Source organism: Symphalangus syndactylus, chromosome 19 (assembly GCF_028878055.3).
Source record: "Symphalangus syndactylus isolate Jambi chromosome 19, NHGRI_mSymSyn1-v2.1_pri, whole genome shotgun sequence".
NCBI lineage: Eukaryota > Metazoa > Chordata > Mammalia > Primates > Hylobatidae > Symphalangus > Symphalangus syndactylus.
This window is the reverse complement of record NC_072434.2, coordinates 75,515,745-75,537,177: the sequence shown is the minus strand read 5'-3', so window position 1 is coordinate 75,537,177 and position 21,433 is coordinate 75,515,745. Positions and strand designations below refer to the sequence as shown.

Sequence of the window (21,433 nt, the reverse complement as noted above, 5' to 3'; positions counted from 1 at the left end):
AAGGGGACCATGTCTTATTCACCCCTGTAACCACAGGGTCTGCCACAGAGATAGCAGGTGCTCAGTAAGTATCTGTGGCATGAATAATAGTGAAAGGACAAATGAATGAAACAGGGAGAGTGGAAAGGGGAGAGGTGTTATTTGTTTTTAATTACAGCTTTATTCAGATGTAATTTACCCTTGCAAAGTACATAACTCAGTGGTTTTCATTATCATTTATTTTTGGATCATCCAATTTTAAAGATTACCTTAATTATTGAATCGAAAATTTACAAAAACTTGGTTTATTCTGAAAGACTTTATTAAAAGCGTTTCTATTATAAGAACACAAAATATTTTAAGCCAGTAACAACATTTAAATTAAAAAGATATAAACATGTCAAAGGAATGAAACCTAGATGTTTTATTATGTGTGAATTATGAGCGCTTAGCTGGGCTTGTGTATAACGTATAAACCTTCACCTGTTGCATGTCATTCAGTCTCTGCAGCAACATTCCTTGTGTCCACTGGGTGTTTCTATGTGTGACTGTGAATATCTGTATGTAAATGGCTTGTCTCTTGGGTGCATTTGTGGGGGTGGGTATCTACTGCTATTATCATTGCTTTCTTTTTCAGAAAGTGTTTCCAATCTTTGCTTCATTTTACTCAACAGAAATGAGGAGTTTGGTTTATATTTCATCTTTTCTCTTTCAGATACAGCTGGTCATGCCACAGATAGTAAAGAAGAATAAAACTGTGAAAAATAAAGGATGTATTTAGAATGACACATTCTGCTGAAAATCAAACTGACAGACACTTACTAGGGCAGGCCCTGAGTTAAGGTGAATACAAAGGAACCTAAGGCATGCCTCTCCCAGCACCAGACTTCTGAACAGGCTGGGAGAGTGAGGCATAAACACATGAAATTTTAATATCAGGCAGACATAGATAAGTATAAAACATGAGATAATAAAAAACAGGGTAATGGCTTTCAAGTGATTCAAGATATGTGACCTTATTTTCCTAACCATAAATTATAATTGACTGTCAGACAAGAAGATGCACTTATGAAAAGTAGAAATAAAAGATCTGACCCTGGGGCAATGTCAGAAGTTCTTGGGCACGTGACTGCTGTAGGTGTTAAGCTGAGCACTAGGAGGTCAACGGAAAAATTAAGCACTGCAAACTGGAGTTTTTGGAAAGTCTTCACTTATTCCATGGAGAGGCAAAGCTGACCGTATCTGGTTAGGTGGAGACAAGGGCCCTGCAGGACCTAAGGAGAACATAAGGCAAGTTTGGAGAAGAGAGGACCTGTGGTGGATGTGGAACTCAAGTAGGAACATGCCTCGGGAGAAGAATTAGGATGATGACATTATGGAGGGCCACACTAATGCTCAGAGAAAACTAAAGACATTCTTCAGAAAGACACAAGAAACTCCTATGTCAGCAATCAGAAATTAAGGAAAAATTCAGAAGGCCCCCAGGAATGGTGCTCCATGAAGACTTACATGGCAGCAGTATGGGTTGCAGGCTGGTTTGGAGGTGTTAGAACCCTTAGGCAGGAGAGAGTGATGTGTGGGTGAAAAGAGATGAGGAGCATTTCAAGAGAAACACTATCAGAAAAGGACTCTGCTTCAACAGGAGAGTGCAGGTGACACCGAATTCCATATCAGACCCGTGGACACTTGAGGTAATGGCAGGACTGTCCTGGTAGGAGGCAGGGGACCTGGCAGAGAGGGGAATCTGGAGGTATGAGGCCTGGAAGGAAAGTGCACAGTTATGTGCACAGTGACAGGAAGGAAGAGGGCTGAGAACAGAATCCTGGCACAGGCAAAGAAGTCAGTGAAGAAAGATCTAACGGGGAAGGGACTGGGTGGCCTGTTTCAGGAGGAGCCAAGAGCCAGAGGTTTCTGGAGCAGAACTAAGGGAGGAGGAGGACTCAGAAAACAAGCGGGAAGTGGCTTCCTTGTGTATTTTGTTTTTGAGACAGGATCTGTTCTGTCACCCAGGCTGGAGTGCAGTGGCACAATCACAGCTCACTGCAGCCTTAACTTCATGGGCTCAAGCAATCATCCTACCTCAGCTTCCTAAGTAGCTGGGAGTACAGGTGTATGCCACCATGCCCAGCTATTTTTTTTTTTTCTGTAAAGATGGGGTCTCACTATGTTGCCCAGGCTGGTCTTGATCTCCTGGGCTCAATCCATCTTCCTGACTTGGCCTCCCAAAGTGCTGGGATTACAGACATGAGCCACTGTGCCCTGCTCTCCTTGTGAATTTTAGGAGGATAGGTTCAAGAGACTCTGGGTGAAAGTATGTTTTACAAAGAGGAAAGGTAGTGAAGAAACAGGGAAAGCAGGCTTACATCAACTGTTCCGGAATGAAGAGCTGTGCATGTACATAGGCAGAGGGGCGAGAGCTGCTATACAGGATTGAGGATCAATGAAGCAGCGATATGTCTGAAGACCCAAAAAGGAGGATTAGCTGGGCATGAAGAGAGATTGAGGCAACAGGAGTGGAGGATGGCGTGTTAGGAGAGGCAGAGAAGCTTTACAGCCGCTACTTGCAAGGAGGATGTAACAGAGAGAGGAGGGAGAGACCAAAGCGCAGCCTCAACTCTCCCTGACGGGGGTCTGCGTCCCTCTGCTCCAGTGTTTTCCTCACTCTCTGGCCCAGCCTTCCGGGATCCTGCCTAAGGTCCTGCTTCCTAACACAGAGGCTGCCATCCAGTCTGGCTGTGACTGGAGGGAGGGGAACACCCACAGGTCAGAAACAGCCCCAGAGAGGAAGCTGAGCACAACATGAGATAGGAAGGAGAGAAGGAGGAAAGAACAAGGAAGACCGAAGAGGAACTGCTGTGAAGAGAGAAGCTTAAGGAACTTGCGAAGGTCTCAAATCTCAGCAAAGTCAGAGCAGACAAAGGGGATGACCAGAACAAAACAATCGAGGTATGGCCCTCTGATGGGAGGGTCACTGGAGGTGACTATGAAGGCACAGGAGCAGCATGACATCTTCTGAAGTTCTGTGCACTGGCAGAGGTGGCTGCTCAGGAAACACTGCGAGGCTCTCTAGGAGACATGTGGCAAGACTCACCCAAACAGCCTTAGCAAAGCGTGTATGATGGAAGGCAAAAGCTGATGGATGTCAAGGTACTAACAGAGAAGAGCACAACACAGCCTATAGGTTCCAGGTGTGGTTAAAAAAGAGGCAAGGCAGGTCAGAAGTAGAGGAAAGTGAGAGGTCAAGAGACTAGAGGTGAGAAAGGCAGCAAAAAGCTGGCATGGGGGAAGGGAGGGTGGAGAATGGTTGGGAAGGGTAGGAGACAATTTTAGAGTCTGCAATCCTAGTAGAATGGGTGGGAGTGGAGGTGTTAGAAAAATTGTGAGGATAGGACCCTAGAAGCAACAAAAACATGGATATTGATGTCCCAGAGGGTGACAAAAGGAACTAAAGTGAAGACGCCTGGGGGCCATGTAGTAAAGTCCTCAAGGAAGATGAGGGTGACCTAGAGGCAGTTAAATGCTAGAGAATGGGTTATGTAAGGGCACCGACTTCTTTTACAATGACATCTGTCTAATTTGAGAAGGCTACATGTCTGAATGCATGAACACTACATGCTTTCAGTACCTCTTCAGAAGTCCTGAGATTTATAGATGGCACAATCACTTCCAACATCCCATTCCATACTCTGGAAGAAGTAGACCATGATGCTTTCCAGCAGTAAGCCACTCAACACGGCCAAGAAGGAGAGCTTACGGTTGATGTTTAGGGTCACTGGAAAAGAGAAGGCAGCCAATAAGTTCAGAATTAATGAAACCATATTGACATGGAAATTTTGGGCTAGTATGAATTGTTTTGTAAAGCTGTTTTTAGAAAAATCAATGTTTGTTCTTATTAATCTATGCTGTTACCTTCTCCCACTTTTCCATCTACACGTTTTTAGAGAACCAAAGCCTCTGCTTACAACAAAACACTGAGCCCCTCCTCCTCAAATCAAGCGGCAGATTCCCATGAATATCAAAGGAGAAAACAAAAAATTCTAAGGCTATAAGAGAATAACGACAACAACAACAAAATGATACTTCCAGTGTCACAGTTTGCAAGATGACAAGCATTCTGATAAAATGTATCAGTTAATAAGTTCATTTAAAATAGGACTTCGGCCAGGCACAGTGGCTCATGCCTGTTCCCAGCACTTTGGGAGGCCAAGGTGGGCAGACTGCTTGAGCCCAGGAGTTCAAGACCAGGCTGGCAACATGTCGAAACCCTGTCTCTACAAAAATTTAGCAGGGTGTGGTGGCATATACCTGTGGCCAGCTTTTCAGGAGGCTGAGGTGGGAGGATCACTTGAGCTCAGGAAGTAGAGGCTGTAGTGAGCTGTGATCATATCACTGCACTCTAGCCTGGGTGACAGAGTGACACCCTATCTCAAAAAAATAAATAAAATAAAAATAAATAAAATAGCACTGTGTACAATATATGGGAAAAAAGAAGACACACAGGGTTGCTCTTCCTGGTATAGTAGAAATTGTCCTGGATTGACAGGCAGATACTCAGCATTCTCTCCTGACTTGATTACTGCCCAGCCATGTAACTCTGGACAAGTCACTTAACTCTCAGAGCCCCAGGAGCTCATTCATAAAATCAAATAATGGCTGTTTTACTAACTTCACACGACAGAGAAGATGCATATGAGAGCATTTTGAAAACTATAAAGTACTATGTGGGTAAATGTAACAAACACTGAGTACATGCTATGTACAAGGTGCTATAGAAGTGTTAGGTATTATTACTATGTGATGAAGAATTCCAGTGTTCAACAGGTTATATAAAAACTGCACCCCAGAAACAAGGCTTTAAGCTTTTTATGGGTTGAAAGCTGAGAAGGCAGAATAAACACATAAACATACCTCTAATTGCCTGAAAATTTGATGTAAGAACAAATACTTTAATGAGTTTGAGGCACAGAGGTGTGTAGTCATGTTCCCAAATGACAGCTGGAATCAGCAAGAGTTTTCCGTAGCTAGATAATAATAATGCTTTCAGCAGCAAAATGAAGTTGGGCTTTTTTTTCGCCGTCATGGGCCGTTCTACCCACAGGAAGGTAAAAATGCCAATAAAATAGGCAGTTTGTTCTAAAGAAGAAATGGAAAATAAAAGTATGAATGTCCCCATCCAAAATATATCCCCCTAAAAACAAATAAACCACAATTCTAAAACACAGCTTATTAGCTGACTTCATAAGAAATACTTTCTCAAGATCACAATCTCTTTTTCTTCTTCTGTTTGTTTGTTTTTTTTAAATAAACCCCTGGCTTTTGTATCAGATCCTGCTGGTATAATTTCAGAAACATTATCCACTGAAGAAAAAGTAACTCCATTAGAATTGTAATCATCAACTTTCTGAAGTTCCTTGAAGGAAGTAAGATTCTGCTTAAACATGTTCAGTGTAGATCTCCAAAGAATAAAAAACAGGCGAATGGAGGCTTTTCAGTCTGAAAGATGGGACCTATCCTAAGAATGGGATAACACAGGAGGACATTTTTCTTTATGCATTCTTCCACTATTTAAGTGCCTATTATTCACATGATTTTTTAATATTGTTAACTGAGACTTCCTTTACTCATTTTAACAACATTTTAAAATGCAATTCCTTACACTTCCAGAAAGTATTCATAGGACAGAGTCCAGATTAGCAGCAGCAATAGTTCCATTGTGTCCTACGGTCAGAACACAGCACAATCTGTTCAGTTTCTATTAACTAGGAATTTAACATCTCTTTTAACTGTGCTGTAATTTTTATTAGGATTGTTAGTCATCTGATTACCCAACTGTATCCATTCTGAGTGGCCAGTCCCTCATTTTATTTTTCCCCATATAAGCTATGTTATTAGCAGTTTAGGTTTCTGCAGAATCAGGTTTCTCTGGACACACGTATTATATTACAGCAGAAACAACTATCTTCTTTTTTAAACTTAATAAAGCCAAACTAAAGAGGTTCCAAATGTAGGTGATTAGGATCAATAAAAATAATTTAGGGGCCGGGCATGGTGGCTCATGCCTGTAATCCCAGCACTTTGGGAGGCCGAGGCGGGTGGATCACGAGGTCAGGAGATCGAGACCATCCTGGCTAACATGGTGAAACCCTGTCTCTCCTAAAAATACAAAAACACAATTAGCCGGGCATGGTGGCAGGCGCCTGTAGTCCCAGCTACTCAGGAGGCTGAGGCAGGAGAATGGCGTGAACCCAGGAGGCAGAGCTTGTAGTGAGCCGAGATCGCGCCATTGCACTCCAGCCTGGGTGACAGAGCAAGATTCTGTCTCAAAAAAAAAAAAAAAAAAAAAAATTAGGATGGTTAACATCCATGAAATATGATGTATTCTTCAAGGGAGACATGCTATCTCCCTTCAAAATAACTAAAAGGCTTGTCAGCTACAAGAATCTACTCAGGTAGATTGTAAAGCTTGGATTTTGGATAAAAATAATAATAAATAATTCCTTGAATGAATAAATAGTGAATGAATAGCGAATAACAGAACCATCTAACAATGGTGGGTTGACTCCTGTCACTGGAGACACTCAAAACTACAACATCTCTCAGGAGTCTAGACAGAAAGATTTCTTGCACCAGACAGGCTAGACCAGATAACCTCAACATCTTTTAAATCTAGGATTTACGAGATGTATGGAACTACACCAGCCCTCAGGCTCTCATTGATCAGGTCAGTTCAGAAGGAGCTGCTACCTACCTATAGAATACTCCAGTGTGGAAAACACTGAAGGGGGTCGGGAGACTTTCCTCAGTCTCAGCGCTAACAGTGACCCACTGTGAGACTTCGGGAAAATCTATGCATCTATGTTTCTGCAGCTATAGATGGGAGAACCCCTAACCTACCTACCTCAGAGGATGATTGTGAAAATTAAATTATTCCTGTAAAAGCAGTTTTTAAATTATAAAATGCTTTATTTATGTAACATACTCTTTTTTTTTTTGAGACAGAGTCTGTCTTTGTCATCCAGGCAAGAGTGCAGTGGCATGAACATGACTCACTGCAGCTTTGACCTCCTGGGCTCAAGTGATCCTCCTGTCTCTGCCCCTCAAGTAGCTGGGACTACAGGCACATGCCACCATGCCCAGCTAATTTTTGTATTTTCTGTAGAGACAGAGTATTGCCATGTTGCCCAGGCTGGTTTCCAACTTCCGAGCTCAAGTAATCTACCTGTCTTGGCCTCCCAAAGTGCTGGGATTACAGGCGTGAGGTACCACGCCTGGCCAAGATATTCTTTTGGACTATACAGTCTAATTAGGGATTAGACTAAGACACATAAAAAAGTTAAGTAATAGTAGAAAGAAACTTCTGATTAAGCATCAAAATATCTACTACAGAGTAGTTGCTATAGGAATTCAAACCCATTTAAAAACAAGCCTGGTTTTTAATAGTATATACAAAATATGGACATATAACAGTTTATCTTTAGAAATTTTAAGAAGGGCCAGGAGCAGTGGCTGATGCCTGCAGTCTCAGCACTTTGGGAGGCCCATATGGGAGGACTGTTTGAGCCCAGGAGTTCAAGACTAACCTGGGCAACAGAGTAAGATACTGTCTTTACATAAATGTTTTTTATTTTTTTTTTTAAATTAGCCAGGCACAGTAGCATGTACCTGTAGTCCCAGCTACTCAGGAGACGCAGGCAGGGGGATCCCTTGAGCCCAGGAGCTCCAGGCTGCAGTGAGCTATGACTGTGCCACTGCACTCTAGCCTCAGTGACAGAGCAAGACCTTGACTCTTAAAAAAATTTAAAAAAAATTTTAAGAGGCGTTGCTTTAAAGTTTAAAATCATATTAGGTTCTAGTTCTTGGGCTAGATGATGTGCTCAAGGATGTTTTTAGTAGTATTATGTTTCACAAGATAAAAAGGTTAACATATTCTTTTGTATATTTCAAATATTTTAAATTGTTGCAAAGTCCAAATTGTATACAAAATTATCGATAGACTGGACTTCATGGTGGTTAAGCTGTCATTAGCTTTAGTAATTAAATAATAATGGAGGCAGAAATTTTTCTATGTATTTTCCGTGGATATATCTCTAGTACCTAAAGTAGTAACTGGCACCTAATAAGTATTTAAAAATATTTCTTAAGGGAATGAATAATAATGAATAGTGAATGAATAATCACCAAGTGTAACTGATGGTGACTTGCTCAAGTTAGAGTGCGTGCATGAATGTATGCAATCATTCATTCAATCAGCTAAGCATATCTTTATTAAGCACCTGGGCCAGGCACCTAAGTGCTTGAGCTACAACCGTGACTAACACAAACAGCCCTGACCTCATTCAGTTGATATGTTAGTGGGGAAAGGCACTAACAAAAGATAATAACTTCTGTGATATGTTAAATGTTAAGTACCATAAAAAAAACAAAGTAGAGCCGGAACAGGAGATCAGGAGTGTCAGGGGAGGTGGTAGTGTTGATCGGGGTACACTTCACTGAGAAAGTGTCATTTTAGCCAACTCTTGAGGGGTATGCAGGAGTCAGATACCTGGGCATCAGGGGTATAGGCATTCCAGGCACAGGAAGAGCCACTTCAAAGGCCTTAAGATGGGAGCTCATCCAGTGTTTCTGAAGCAAGTTAACTAGATGGGGAGAGTCAGAGTAGACATGGGAGACGACAGCTGTGGATAAAATGAGAGACGTAGTGGGAGGGGCAGATTCCAGTACAAGGCGAGCTGTAAAGACTTCAGCTTGCACTCTGAGTGAAACGGGGAGCTACTGTGTTCTAGCACAACAGTGACATGATCTGATTTGGTTGAAAAGGACTACTCTGTGTTGCATGCGAATACACAGTTGGAGAACTGGGCTAGCCAACAAGGAGGCTACTGTAGTCATGTAGGTGAAGGATGAGGGTGGCCTGCACCAGGGTGGCAGCCCTGGAGGGAATGGAGAGTAGTAGTATAATAGTAGAAGTGTGGCTGGGCGCAGTGGCTCATGCCTGTAATCCAAGCACTTTGGGAGGCAGAGGCGGGCGGATCACAAGGTCAGAAGTTCGAGACCAGCCTGACCAACATGGTGAAGCCCTGTCTCTACTAAAAATACAAAAATTAGCTAGGCATGGTGGCGCGTGCCTGTAATCCCAGCTACTCTGGAGGCTAAGGCAGGAGAATTGCTTGAACCCAGGAGGCAGAGGTTGCAGTGAGTCAAGACTGCACCACTGCACTCCAGCCTGGGTGACAGAGTGAGACTCCGTCTCAAAAAAAAAAAAAAAAAAGTAGAAGTACTTTGAAGGTGGAGCCAGTGGGATTTCCTGATGACCTAACTATGGGGTATCAAAGAAAGAGGCATCAGGGATGACTGCAGGGCTTTCTGGTTAATGCAACTAAAAGAATGGAGTTACAATTGAGAAGGGGAAGGCTGTGGTAGAGGCAGAGAGATGAGGAGCTTAATTATGGGTATGGTGATTTATTAGATATCCAGTGGTGTTGAGAAGGCAGATGGATGCAGAGTCTGGAGGTCTGGAGAAAGGTCTAGATTAGAGATGGACATTTGAGAGTTCTCAGCAGACAGGTTACATGACCAAGACAGTGAGAGCAGATAGAGAAAAAAAGAGGACAAAAGAAGACACACAGCCCAGAAATGTGATATTGGAGTGCACTGGAGACTTAGTATTACTAAAGTAAGATTTCATTATAATCAAGGAGTTGAGAAGCAGAGAAGCATGCAACTAGCAATAAAATAGTCACAGAAATTAGTTCGACACAATTCTGACAATAGGAAAACAATAACTTATGAAGTGAAATTCTGAAAAGCACTTCCTGAACTTAAGGAATTTTGAGGAGTAGCCAAATTCCCTGCATGCACTCAGATAAGTAACAAGTAACAAAAAATACCAAACCCTATTAAATACACTGCATTAGTATAATGCAATTAGTACAACACATTGGGTAATGTCTGGCAATTATCTCTATTAATAAAGATAGGACCTAGCTAACTTTCAGATTGGATAATCAAAACTTAAACATTAAGAATTTTATTGGCCAGGCACAGTGGCTCACACCTGTAATCCCAGCACTTTGGGAGGCTGAGGTGGGAGGACTGCTTGAGCCCAGGAGTTCAAGACCAGCCTGGGCAACACGGAGAGAACCCCCCGTGATCTCAACAAAAAATACAAAAATTAGCTGGAGGTGGTGCATGGTGTGGTGGTGCATACCTGTGGTTCCAGCTACCTGGGGGGCCGAGGCAGGAGGATTGTTTGAGCCCAGGAGTTCAGGGCTGCAGTGAGCTGTGACTGTGCCACTGCACTCCAGCCTAGGCAACAGAGTGAGACCCTGTCTTAAAAAATATATAATAATAAAAATAAAAGAATTTTATCAACAATATTGTGCTTCAAAATATTTTATGAAACTTTCTAATCTGATAAGCATAACTATTTCCATACCATATATGTGGTAACAAATTTTTAAAAAGCAGGTGATTCAAACACACTCACCTCATAGGTTAGTAGTGGTAAAGCTGAAAATTTTATCTCAAGTCCCGTATTAACTAGCTCTTCTCACCAACGATTAAGACTACATGTCTTAGTTTTAACCAGATTAGTTAAGTAAGAATAGTTAACTAAGAATGGAAAGTGTGGCATCTCCTTACCTAAAGCAGCAATCGCAAACATTCTATAGAAATCCCATTCCTTAGCATATCTGATCAAGTCGTCAGGGGCAGTATTCTGGTTGGAATCTTGAAGCTGCCACCACCTCAGGTATGCTTCACAAAGCAAACAAAATATGCAGAGTTTTCCATGGATCTGACAGTCAGAGACATTGCCATTCAGTTAGGTAAGGAAACAGTTGCACTAATATCAACAGGTACAGAGTATTTGTGGTATCCCACCTAGTCACTTTTCAAATTCAGAACTGCCCAATTAAGTGGCTAATTGTAGTCATTTTGTAATCAGTGAGTTTTAATCAGCAATGTCCATCAGAAGCACATGGGGAGATTTTTTTCAAAATTTAAATGTCTGAGCCCCGGTCCTGATTCAGAATCTTCATAGTACAACATAGACATCTATAATTTGAAACAGTTCTGGGGGGATTCTAATGTGCACCCCTAGTTAAGAATCACTGCTTTAAATAATAGTTCACCTTTCATTATACATTTTTGACTTCTGTCCTGTACACAGAATCAAGCAAAAAACTTATGTGATTCATATATATGTGGGAACAGCAATAAGAGAATAGATTTAATCTGAAGATTCCATGATATTGAATAAGAAACTATTAGTCTGAACATCAATTTTTAAAAAATATCTCCGGCTGGATGAGTATGACTCAATATATTAAAAGAGAACAATTAAAACCTGGAAGTTCTTAAGAGTCTGAAATTTTGGCTAAAATAAAAAATACTAGGCAACAAAAATGGGCTTTTTTCTATGTATTCCTCCTTCAGGTTGAACTTTCTCCATCAACATAAAGTGAGGAAGAGGCTGGGCACAGTGGCTCATGCCTGTAATCCCAATACTCTGGGAAGCTGAGGCGGAGGATCACTTGAGGTCAGGAGTTCCAGACTAGCCTGGTCAATATGGCGAAACCTCACCTCTACTAAAAATACAAAAATTAGCTGGGCGTGGTGATGCGTGCCTGTAATCCCAGCTACTTGGGAGGCTGAGGCAGGAGAATCACTTGAACCTAGGAGGTGGAGGCTGCAGTGAGCCGAGATCACGCCACTGCACTCCAGCCTGGGTGATGGAGCAAGATTCTGTCTCAAAATAAATAAATAAATAAAATAACAGGACACCCAGTTAAATTTGAGTTTCACATACACCATGAATAAATTTTTATTGTATAAGTATGTTCCATGCAATATTTGGGACATTCTTATACTAAAAAATTAACTCATGGTATATATGAAACTCAAATTTAATTGACTGTCCTGTATGTTATCTGTCAACTCTACCCAAACTATTAAAGAGTTCACAATTCAATAAACTAAAAGTTTACTTTGAAAAATTCAACTTTATAAATCAGGACTTTGATTAAACTGAATGTTATTTACCTTATACATTCCTTTAATAGCAAAGTATAAAATGCAATACATTATGTTTTTAAAAAACATTTTTCTTTTAATGTTTGCTTACCTCATTTAGGTATAATTCTCTCCCTACCTGGATATGTCTAATCATATTCTGTTAAAAACCAGTGATGATTGTTTCAATTTACTAGCAGGTAATTCAGATTATGGCTTGTCAGTTTCCTGCCAGTGACCACATTCTTAAACACTCACTAAGCATTGTGCACCTTTTAAAATCAACATCTATTATTTCTAGAAACTTCCAGATATGTTGCAATAAAAGACCCACTCTCACATTAGAATTTCTTTTCCTCTTTTATAATATTCTTTACTTCTGTTTAAAATTCTTATGATTCTTTTAAAATGCAACAGCATCAAATAAAATTAAAAAATAAAATTATCACAACTTACATTTATTTGAGTATTGAAAAGAATATGTCTGTAGGCCTGAGCTTTACACAATATAGCATTAATCAAGATGATAACAGGATCATACTCGATATATTTGTCTACAGGTTTCTGGCAGGATTTCTGAAATAATGCAAGATAATATTAGAACAAGCAAATGTATACTTTATGAAATCCTCAAGGATTTCAAAACAGCAGAGTCTATTTTGGACACATATAGCAATATGGCCATATTAGCAATTATTTATATACACTTCCATTGAGATACAAAATGTTCATCTATATAAGAAAGGGTTTCACGAAGGACTAAATATAATCTTCTAGGCTAGGAATATTAATATTTTAACTTCATATTCAAGAAGCTAAAAATATATCTAATTTAAAGACTGAGTTTAGGCAGGAAAGTATTCCAGAAGATTTTACTTTCAATCTATAGAGACTCTATGTCCAATTCCACTTTCAATTTGTAGGAATTATTATAAAATACATTTATAATGAATTTTCATTGATAAATTGTTGCCTCTTGGCTAGATGCCCCTGACTTTATGGTTCTTGGTACATGATTTGGAGAAAAGTACTCAGCAAAGTTACCTTGTCCCCAGAACTACTGAGAGCTGCAAGTAGGTAAAGAATGGGGCATGATCCCAATGATGCTGAGGTGGCCGATAACGGGAAGCCTGGGTTTTTCTCCAGTAACACCAAGGATATGGAAAGAATATGGTCTTTCTGTGCTAGAGTAGAGACAATGGAGAGTGCTGGGCTGTGTAAGGAACTAGGCTGTGCAGCCTAGCTCTAGGTTCCCAAATCAAGGCTCCCTTGGCTGTTAGCAATTCACATTAAATGGCTTTATTCCCCCATGAAGGGGCACCAATTTAGAGTTCAGAATCTCTAGACACATGTGATTACAATGTTACCAAATTCCAACATCATTAGAATATAAAAAATGCAGGTATACACAAACAAGCTCATTAGAAATGTGACCTCTAAAGCAGTACTATTCACAAAGTTGCATCAATGCTACTATTCACTTTATAAAACTACAGCAGTCCTCCCGTAGCCACAGTTTTGCTTTCTGCAGTTTGTAACCCAAGGTCAACAGCATTCTAAAAATATTACATGGAAAAATCCAGAAATAAGCATAAGTTTTAAATTGCCAGCTGTCCTGCTCCACTGTCCGGGATGTGAATCATCCCTTTGTCTAGTGTGCCCACGTTGCAGATGCTCCCCACCTGTTAGTCATCTAATCGCTGTCCAGGTGAACAGATTTGAGGATCGCAGTATTGCAGTGCTTGTGGTTCAAGTCACCCTTCTTTGACTTAATAATAGCCCCAAAGTCTGAGAGTAGTGATGCTGGCAATTTTACAGCCAAAGAGAAGCTGTAAAATGCTTTAAGTGAAAAGGTGAAAGTTCTTGACTAATAAGGAAAAAACCAATCTTATGCTGAGGTTAAGATTTATGGTAAGAATGAATCTTCTACCTGTGCAACTGTAAAGAAAAAAAATTGTGCTAGTTTTGCTGTAGCATTTCAAATTGCAAAAATTAAGGCCACAGTATGTGAGAAGTGCTAAGATAGAAATGGCAGGGCCAGGTGCCATGGTTCGCATCTGTAATACCAGCACTTTGGGAATCCGAGGTGAGAGGATCGCTTGAAACCAGAAGTTCGAGCCCATCCTGGGCAACAAAGCAAGACCCTGTCTCGGTCTCTCTCTCTCAAAAAAAAAAAAAAAAAAGATGGTAAAAGTATTACATTTGTGGGTGGAAGGCATGAACAGAAACGTGTTCCAACTGATGGTAACTGGGTTCCATATTACCTGTGGTTTCAGGCACTCACCATGGGTCCTGGAATGTATCCCCCAAAGAGAATGGGGACTACTGGAATGGCTACAATTCAAACACATAACATTTGGAAACTTTGAGAAGATAAAATAGAAGAGTTGCGAGTGTAAAAACATTCTAGGCTGGCCTTTTAATTACATTAAAGTGCTGGAAGAAAAATGAAGTGCACTGAAGAATATTGACCCTGCAATTCAAATGTAATAAAACATTGGATGTGTTCCCAATTTAAATAGCTTCTCCACTTCATTTGTGTCATTACAAGAATAGGTATGTTTTCCAGTTACCGAGTGATCCAATGAAGGGAGATGTGCTGTTACCTCAAACTTAAATGTGCTTAATCAGGGCCAGGCGCAGTGGCTCATGCCTGTAATTCCAGCACTTTGGGAGTCCGAGGCAGGTGGATCATGAGGTCAGGAAATCGAGACCATCCTGGCTAACATGGTGAAACCCCATCTCTACTAAAAAAAAATACAGAAAAATTAGGAGGGTGTGGTGGCGGGTGCCTGTAGTCCCAGCTACTCGGGAGGCTGAGGCAGGAGAATGGGGCGTGAACCCAGGAGGCAGAGCTTGCAGTGAGCTGAGTTCGCGCCACTGCACTCCAGCCTGGGCAACAGAGCAAGATTCCGTCTCAAAAAAGAAAAAAAATCTGCTTAATCAAACTGAGGCATAAGGAGTTAATATTTTTGCAGTTCTTTACCTGAGCAGGGAGTAAGCCAGAATCTAAACAGAAGCCCCAGAATCAGAAATTCCATGTCCATGACAAAGAGCTGTTTGATAGGTTTCCCTTGGCTACTCACGTGGAACACATCTCCTTCCTTTCTACACGCAAGATTGGGACACCAGAGAGGCTGCTTCATGTTAAAATGGAAACCCTAAGAAGTCAGGGGTCCTCTCTCTGTCCTTTAAATATTCTCTAAAACCCGTTTTTGGACAGCATCACAAGTCTAAGGCTGGGGATCTGGACAATACTTGGAAGGAGGTAGGCAGAAACCAGCATCAGGAGACATAGCAGCTGTTACTCCTTTTGCATTCATTTGTTTGACAAATGTCTTTGGAGTGGCTATTACATGTATAAAAATCGCTCTCTTTTCTTGGCCATTTTATGGACCAGGAACTTCCAAGGTGCTAGATATTCACCTCTAGCCACAATTTCTATCCTCAAGGACCTAATAGTTTAGAAGCAAAAGACAAACATGCCTCTATGATATGGTCTGATGAGCACAGTCATCAGACTATGTAACATCCAACGGCTACAATGGGATAAGCACAGGGTGATATGAAATCAAACAGAGGAGGCAGCTTCTGGTAGTACGTGATATGCTATGTGCTTTGCCCATTTCCCTTCTTAGCATTCGGCATGTTTTATAAACGCTGAGAAGTCATTAGTTTCCTGGTTCCCTCTCAGTTTACACCTCACTTTCCTTGTTCTCCCTCTATTATTTGCTTTTCCCTTAAGTGCTGCTTGCAACTTCCTTTCCCTCTGCCTTCACCTTGAATGTAAAGAGGAAAGCTACATACACACACACACACACACACACACACACGAAACAAACAAATGTAGACATCCCAAAACAGACCACTGGGAGTTGTATTTATTCAACTTAGTATATATGTTTCGTTTCTTTTCTTTTCTTTCCTTTTTGAGACAAGGTCTCACTCTGTCGCCTAGGCCTGGAGTGCAGTGGCGGGATCTTGTCTCACTACAGCCTCTGCCTCCCAGGCTCAAGCGATCCTCCCCCCTCAGCCTCCTGAGTAGTTGGGGCTACAGGCGTGTGCCACCATGCCCAGCTGATTTTTGTAGTTTAGTATAGATGGGTGGGGGGCAGGGAGTGGTCTCACCATGTTGCCCAGGCTGGTCTTGAACTACTGACCTCAAGTGATCTGCAATTTAGCCTCCCACAGTGCTGGGATTATAGGTGTGAATCATCACGCCTGCCCAGATTTAGCAACTATGTTTCTTATGTTTCTTATTTTGGCAAAATTGTTTCATTTACTACTTTACAGGCAAGCATCCTGAAAAGAGAAAAATCTTCCTCTAAAGAATCCCTGCAACACAAGGACCAAGCATACTCTGGGAATTCAGGCTGCTTCCGCCACCTGTCTAAACATGGATATGACTTCCTCTGTCCTGCTGTGTTCTCCGATGCCTAATGAATCAGATCTCTTTTAGAATATAAATCGGCCAAACCAATTTTTTTCTTAAATATTCCTGCTGTTTCCTTCCTGTCATCTCTAGGAGCATTCCTTTCCCTTCTTTAAGTCTTTAAGCTCCTCAAGGGTAGGGCTGTGTCTTATCTATCTTTGCATCTAGGATCCCAAGGGTGGGAGCAGAATGCTGTAGTGCTGAAGGAAATGGAAACTTAGGAGACTCTTATAGGAGTTTTGTTTTGTTAACATAATGATGAATTTATTAAATATCTGTGCACTTAAAATAAGCCAAGCCCTATAGCAAATAAAAAGTACTGTATCTTTTTTTTTTTGAGACAGAGTCTCACTCTGTTCTCCAGGCTGGAGTGCAGTGGTGCAATCTCAGCTTCACTGCAACCTCTGCCTCCTGGGTTCAAGCGATTCTCCTGCCTCAGCCTCCCGAGTAGCTGGGATTACAAGTGTGTGCCACCACGCCCAGCTAATTTTTGTATTTTTAGAGAGATAGGGTTTCACCGTGTTGGTCAGGCTGGCCTTGAACTCCTGACCTCGTGATCCGCCTGCCTTGGCCTCCCAAAGTGCTGGGATTACAGGCGTGAGCCACCGTGCTCAGCCGAAAGTACTGTATCTTTAAGCGTACTTATAATAAATTGTGAAGAGCTGAAGCAGCAGGATTGGCTAAAAGCAAGGGACACATGATATATTAGAGGAAAGTCAGAGAAACACAGAAAGGCAAGCTGGGAGGAATGGCAGTGAAAAAACAAGCAGAGCAAAAGGAAAAGAGATTGGGATGAAAAATACAGGTGGGCGATCAGGCTGAGGACCTTGCTGACTCCAAGTTTGGTAGGGAAGAGACCAAAGTATATATGAGTAAACACTTAGAAACTCTGGAGATTATGTCACAACACACGGTCTAATGTCTAAAAACTTCTTACTTTTTGTATCTCAGAGGTTGGGGAGCCTTTAAAATAATTCATCGCTTCATGGTTTAACTTTTTAGTCTGGCATCAACAAAATGATTTTCCCGGCCGGGTACGGTGGCTCACGCTTGTAATCCCAGCACTTTGGGAGGCCGAGGCGGGCGGATCACGAGGTCAGGAGATCGAGACCATGGTGAAACCCCATCTCTACTAAAAATACAAAAAAAAAAAAAAAAAAAAAAAAATTAGCCGGGCGTGGTGGCGGGCGCCTGTAGTCCCAGCTACTCAGAGAGTCTGAGGCAGGAGAATGGTGTGAACCCGGGAGGCGGAGCTTGCAGTGAGCTGAGATTGCGCCACTGCACTCCGGCCTGGGTGACAGAGCGAGACTCCGTCTCAAGAAAAAAAAAAAAAATGATTTTCCCTGAGTTGTGCTATTATGGCCTAAAGTTTAGTATGCATTAGCATGATAGTGACAAGGCCATTAGACACTCCGTCTCATTATGGAATGACTGTGGACAATAATGAATCCATAAAGTACTGTGCCACCATTCAATATTCCAAATATAACTCCAAAGTCCATCTCTTGGGAGAAAGAGTATGATGTTAGGGAACAAAGGGGAGGGGGGAAGTGAATGTTGACCTAAACAGCTATCCAATAATTATTTTGCCTTTCCATAAACAAAATAAACACCTGTTGTTTAGCAAAGGGATTTTGTTAGCTTAATGCCAACAAAAAGAGATTTTTTGTATTATTAAAGACTACTAACTAAAATGCATATACAAATACTAGCTTTTCTTCAGACCACATTCAGTTATGTGGTTATCATCTTCCAAATGGACCATTTAATTGGACCAGTCCAAAAGTTACTAAGTTTAGACCACATATAAGATCTTGTTCTCTTCCTCCTACCTGGATGGCCAAGCATATGCTAATCTAAAAACCTGGAAGTGATACATTTATTCAACAGATATTTACTGAGTGGCTACTAAATGTCAGTTGCTGTTCTGGGTGATACAGCTACACTAATGAATAAAACAGACAGAATGTCTGTCCTTGTGTAGCTTACTTTCCAGTAGGAGAAGACACACAACACTAAGTCAATTATATACAAGATTACAAGAAGATAGGTGCTATAGAGAAAGGTAAAACTGGGAAGCATATCATACTTTTCAATCGGGTAGTCAGAGTAGACTCTCTGAGATGTTTGAAGGAGGTAAGGGCATTAGTCACACAGATACCTGACAGAAGAGTGCTCCAGGCATTGTGCAAAGGCCTTGAGGAAGGAACCTGCCTGGTTTGAGAAACACCAGGAGGCCAGCGGGACTGCTGTAAAATAAAGAAGGGAAAGAGTAGCAGGAGACTCCATAAGGCCTTATAAACCAGTTCAGGGATTCGGGCCTTAACTCTGAGATGGAGAATCATCAGAAAGTTTTGGTCAAAGAGATGATATGATCTAAATTACATTTTGAAAGGATCAATCCCTGGCTACTGTGTGGAGAGAAGACTGAAAAGGTGCAAGGATGATGTAGGGAGACCAGATAGGAGTTACAACAATAGTTCAGGTAGACATGATGGTGGCTTGGATGAGGATTGTAGCAGCAGGAGTAGTGAGAAGTAGTGGATTCCGAACATAATTTGAAGACAGAACAGGATTTGCTGAATAACTGAATATGGGATGTGAGAGGAAGAGTAGAAATAGGGATGACACCAAGGTTTCTTGGTCTTAGGAGTTAAAATGGTGAAGTTGCCACTAACTGTGATAGGTATATTTGAGCTGTCTATTGAAATCCAAGTGGAGAAGTCAAGTAGGTAGCTGGACATTTAAGTCTTGAGTTCAGGGAAGAGGTTCAGGGTAGAAATATAAATTTGGAAATTGTCAAAATTTTGACGGTATTTAAAGCCATGAGACAGAATGAGTTCTTCAAGGGAAAGCATGCAGACAGAAGGAGGCACGATGACTACGCCTTGGAATACACCATGATTAAGAGGTAAGGGAGGTGAAGCAAAAGCAGAAAGGAGATTGAGGGGTAATAGCCAGTGAAGTAAGAAGACAATAAGAAGAGCACTGAGTCCTGGGAAGTGCACACAGCATTTCAAGGAGGAGGAAGTAATGAGGTAAAATGCTGCTGATCATTAACTGAGAATCGACTATTGGATTTAGCAAAGTGGAAGTGGTGATCTTAACAAGAACAGTTTCTAAAGAAATGTGGGTGGGAACGTGACTAAAGCAGGTTCAAGAGAAACTAGGAAAGGAAATAGTACAAACATATCTTAGAAGGTCTGCTTTCTAATTAAGAAGAAAAAGAGCAGAAGCTAAAGGGGGAAGTGGCAGCAAGTGTATTTTGTTGGTGGTGTTGGTTTTTTTTTTTTTTTTTGATGGAAGAAGTAACAGTATGCATGCTGGTGGGAATGATCCAGCAGAAGGCAGAAGAAGACAGTACAGTAAAGAAATAACAAATCCTAGTGTTGGGTTTATGTTGTTGCAAACCTGGTGGAAGTTCTCTTCTGTTTTCGCAGTGGCTCATGCCTGTAACCCCAGCACTTTGGAGGCCGAAGTGGGTGGATAATTTGAGGTCACGAGTTTGAGACCAGCCTGGTCAACATGGTGAAATCTGGTCTCTACTAAAAATACAAAAATTAGCCCGGTGTGGTGGTGCGGGCCTGTAATCCCAGCTACTCGGGAGGCTGAGGCAGGAGAGTCGCTTGAACTCGGGAGGCAGAGGTTGTAGTGAGCTGAGATTGCCCCACTGCACTCCAGCCTGGGTGACAGAGGGAAACTCTATCTCAAAAAAAAAAAAAAAAACCGAAATAAGATTGCCAGAAATCATGAAAGGCCTACATGAGGTTAATGGTCACAAATTTGTTTTCCCCCAGCAACGTACTGTGCATGGGTACAGGGACAAGACCAGGCAATATGTTGGATTTAACAAGGGTTGACATTTTGACAAAGGACGGAAAGCACTTGAGAGAGGAACAAGAAATTGAGGGTGTATGCACCAGAACGTTATGTGGCTGACAGATGACACAGGTATACACTCAGTTTGTCAATTCTCTTGTATATTACTACAGACCATAATTTACCAAAGAGATTAGAAAATCACAAGATCTGAAATGGGACAACAATGTATTGTCTATTCTGTGACAGGTTCTTTGCTAATTAATACCCCTAAAGAACCTCCAACTTTGTAGACTCTTTAAACATAAGATTATTCTCTCTGCCGTAAAATAAAGAAGGGAAAGCGTAGCAGGAGACTCCATAGGGCCTTATAAGCCAGTTCAGGGATTCGGGCCTTAACTCTGAGATGGAAAATCATCAGAAAGTTCAAGGTATTCTAAGAACACCTTAAAATGAGAATTTTTACTTCCTCATTTTTGGGTTTTGTACCACCAACGTCTAGCATAGTGCTTCGTACACAGTAGACATCCAATAACGACAACTGATGAAACCTTTAAAAAGCATCGTAGGTGAATTCAACATAGGTTGTGGAGGGTAAGGATGGTACCATCTCTCTGTCAAAGGGAGAAGAGCTAGAAGTAAGTAGCTTTGGCATGAACCAAAATGTCAACCTAATTGATCTTTAAATTTATCTGCAAAATGCCCACATCTACCTCTGTCTGTCGGTCTGGTCCGTTCGCCGGCTTAGGTCGTATCACCCAAATATGCCCCAGTATGAGAAAAGCGCTGTTGGGTAGCTGAGTTCTCTATCAGTACAGATATTCAGCAAAGACCCCGGGCGGGAACGTCAACTACCCAACTAAAGACTGTATCAGAGGACCCTGCTCCTCGCGGTCCCCAAATCCCGCCGCGCCATTTTCTTCTCAAGGACATCCCAGACCTGACAACTCACACAGATGGTTATCTTCAGCACACCGTGGTTATAGTCTCGGTACAACTCTTTAGCCTCCTGGTTGCATTCGATGCACCTGTACTGGCAGGAGGCCGAGGCAGCAGTAGGAGTCGCTGCCACCTCATCCACGTTCCCCTTCCCCTGCTGCAGCCCGCTCCGCCCGCCGTTGCCCATTTCCACTCAACTGCAGTCCAGAACTTCCGATTCTGTGGCGGGTAAGACGTCAGACGCCAGACCGG

General features: G+C 41.7%; 1 protein-coding gene across 6 annotated transcripts; it reads right to left on the bottom strand.

Moving 5' to 3' along the window:
* Positions 1-279: 279 nt before the first annotated feature.
* On the bottom strand, positions 280-21,428 carry ARV1 (ARV1 homolog, fatty acid homeostasis modulator). Of its 6 annotated transcripts, none has more exons than XM_055235412.2 (6): positions 21,195-21,428; positions 12,448-12,567; positions 10,621-10,774; positions 4,888-5,112; positions 3,605-3,751; positions 280-734 (listed from the first exon to the last, which is right to left on the bottom strand). In XM_055235412.2, the coding sequence occupies exons 1-5, from the start codon at positions 21,366-21,368 to the stop codon at positions 3,609-3,611; spliced, it is 816 nt and encodes a 271-aa protein (XP_055091387.1). In that variant the 5' UTR covers positions 21,369-21,428; the 3' UTR covers positions 280-734; positions 3,605-3,608. The 6 variants fall into 6 exon arrangements, 4 of the variants coding, with proteins under 4 accessions (XP_055091387.1, XP_063470075.1, XP_063470077.1 ...); XM_063614005.1 differs by having other exon boundaries at positions 21,183-21,399; XM_063614007.1 differs by having other exon boundaries at positions 280-1,253; positions 21,195-21,399.
* Positions 21,429-21,433: the final 5 nt, after the last annotated feature.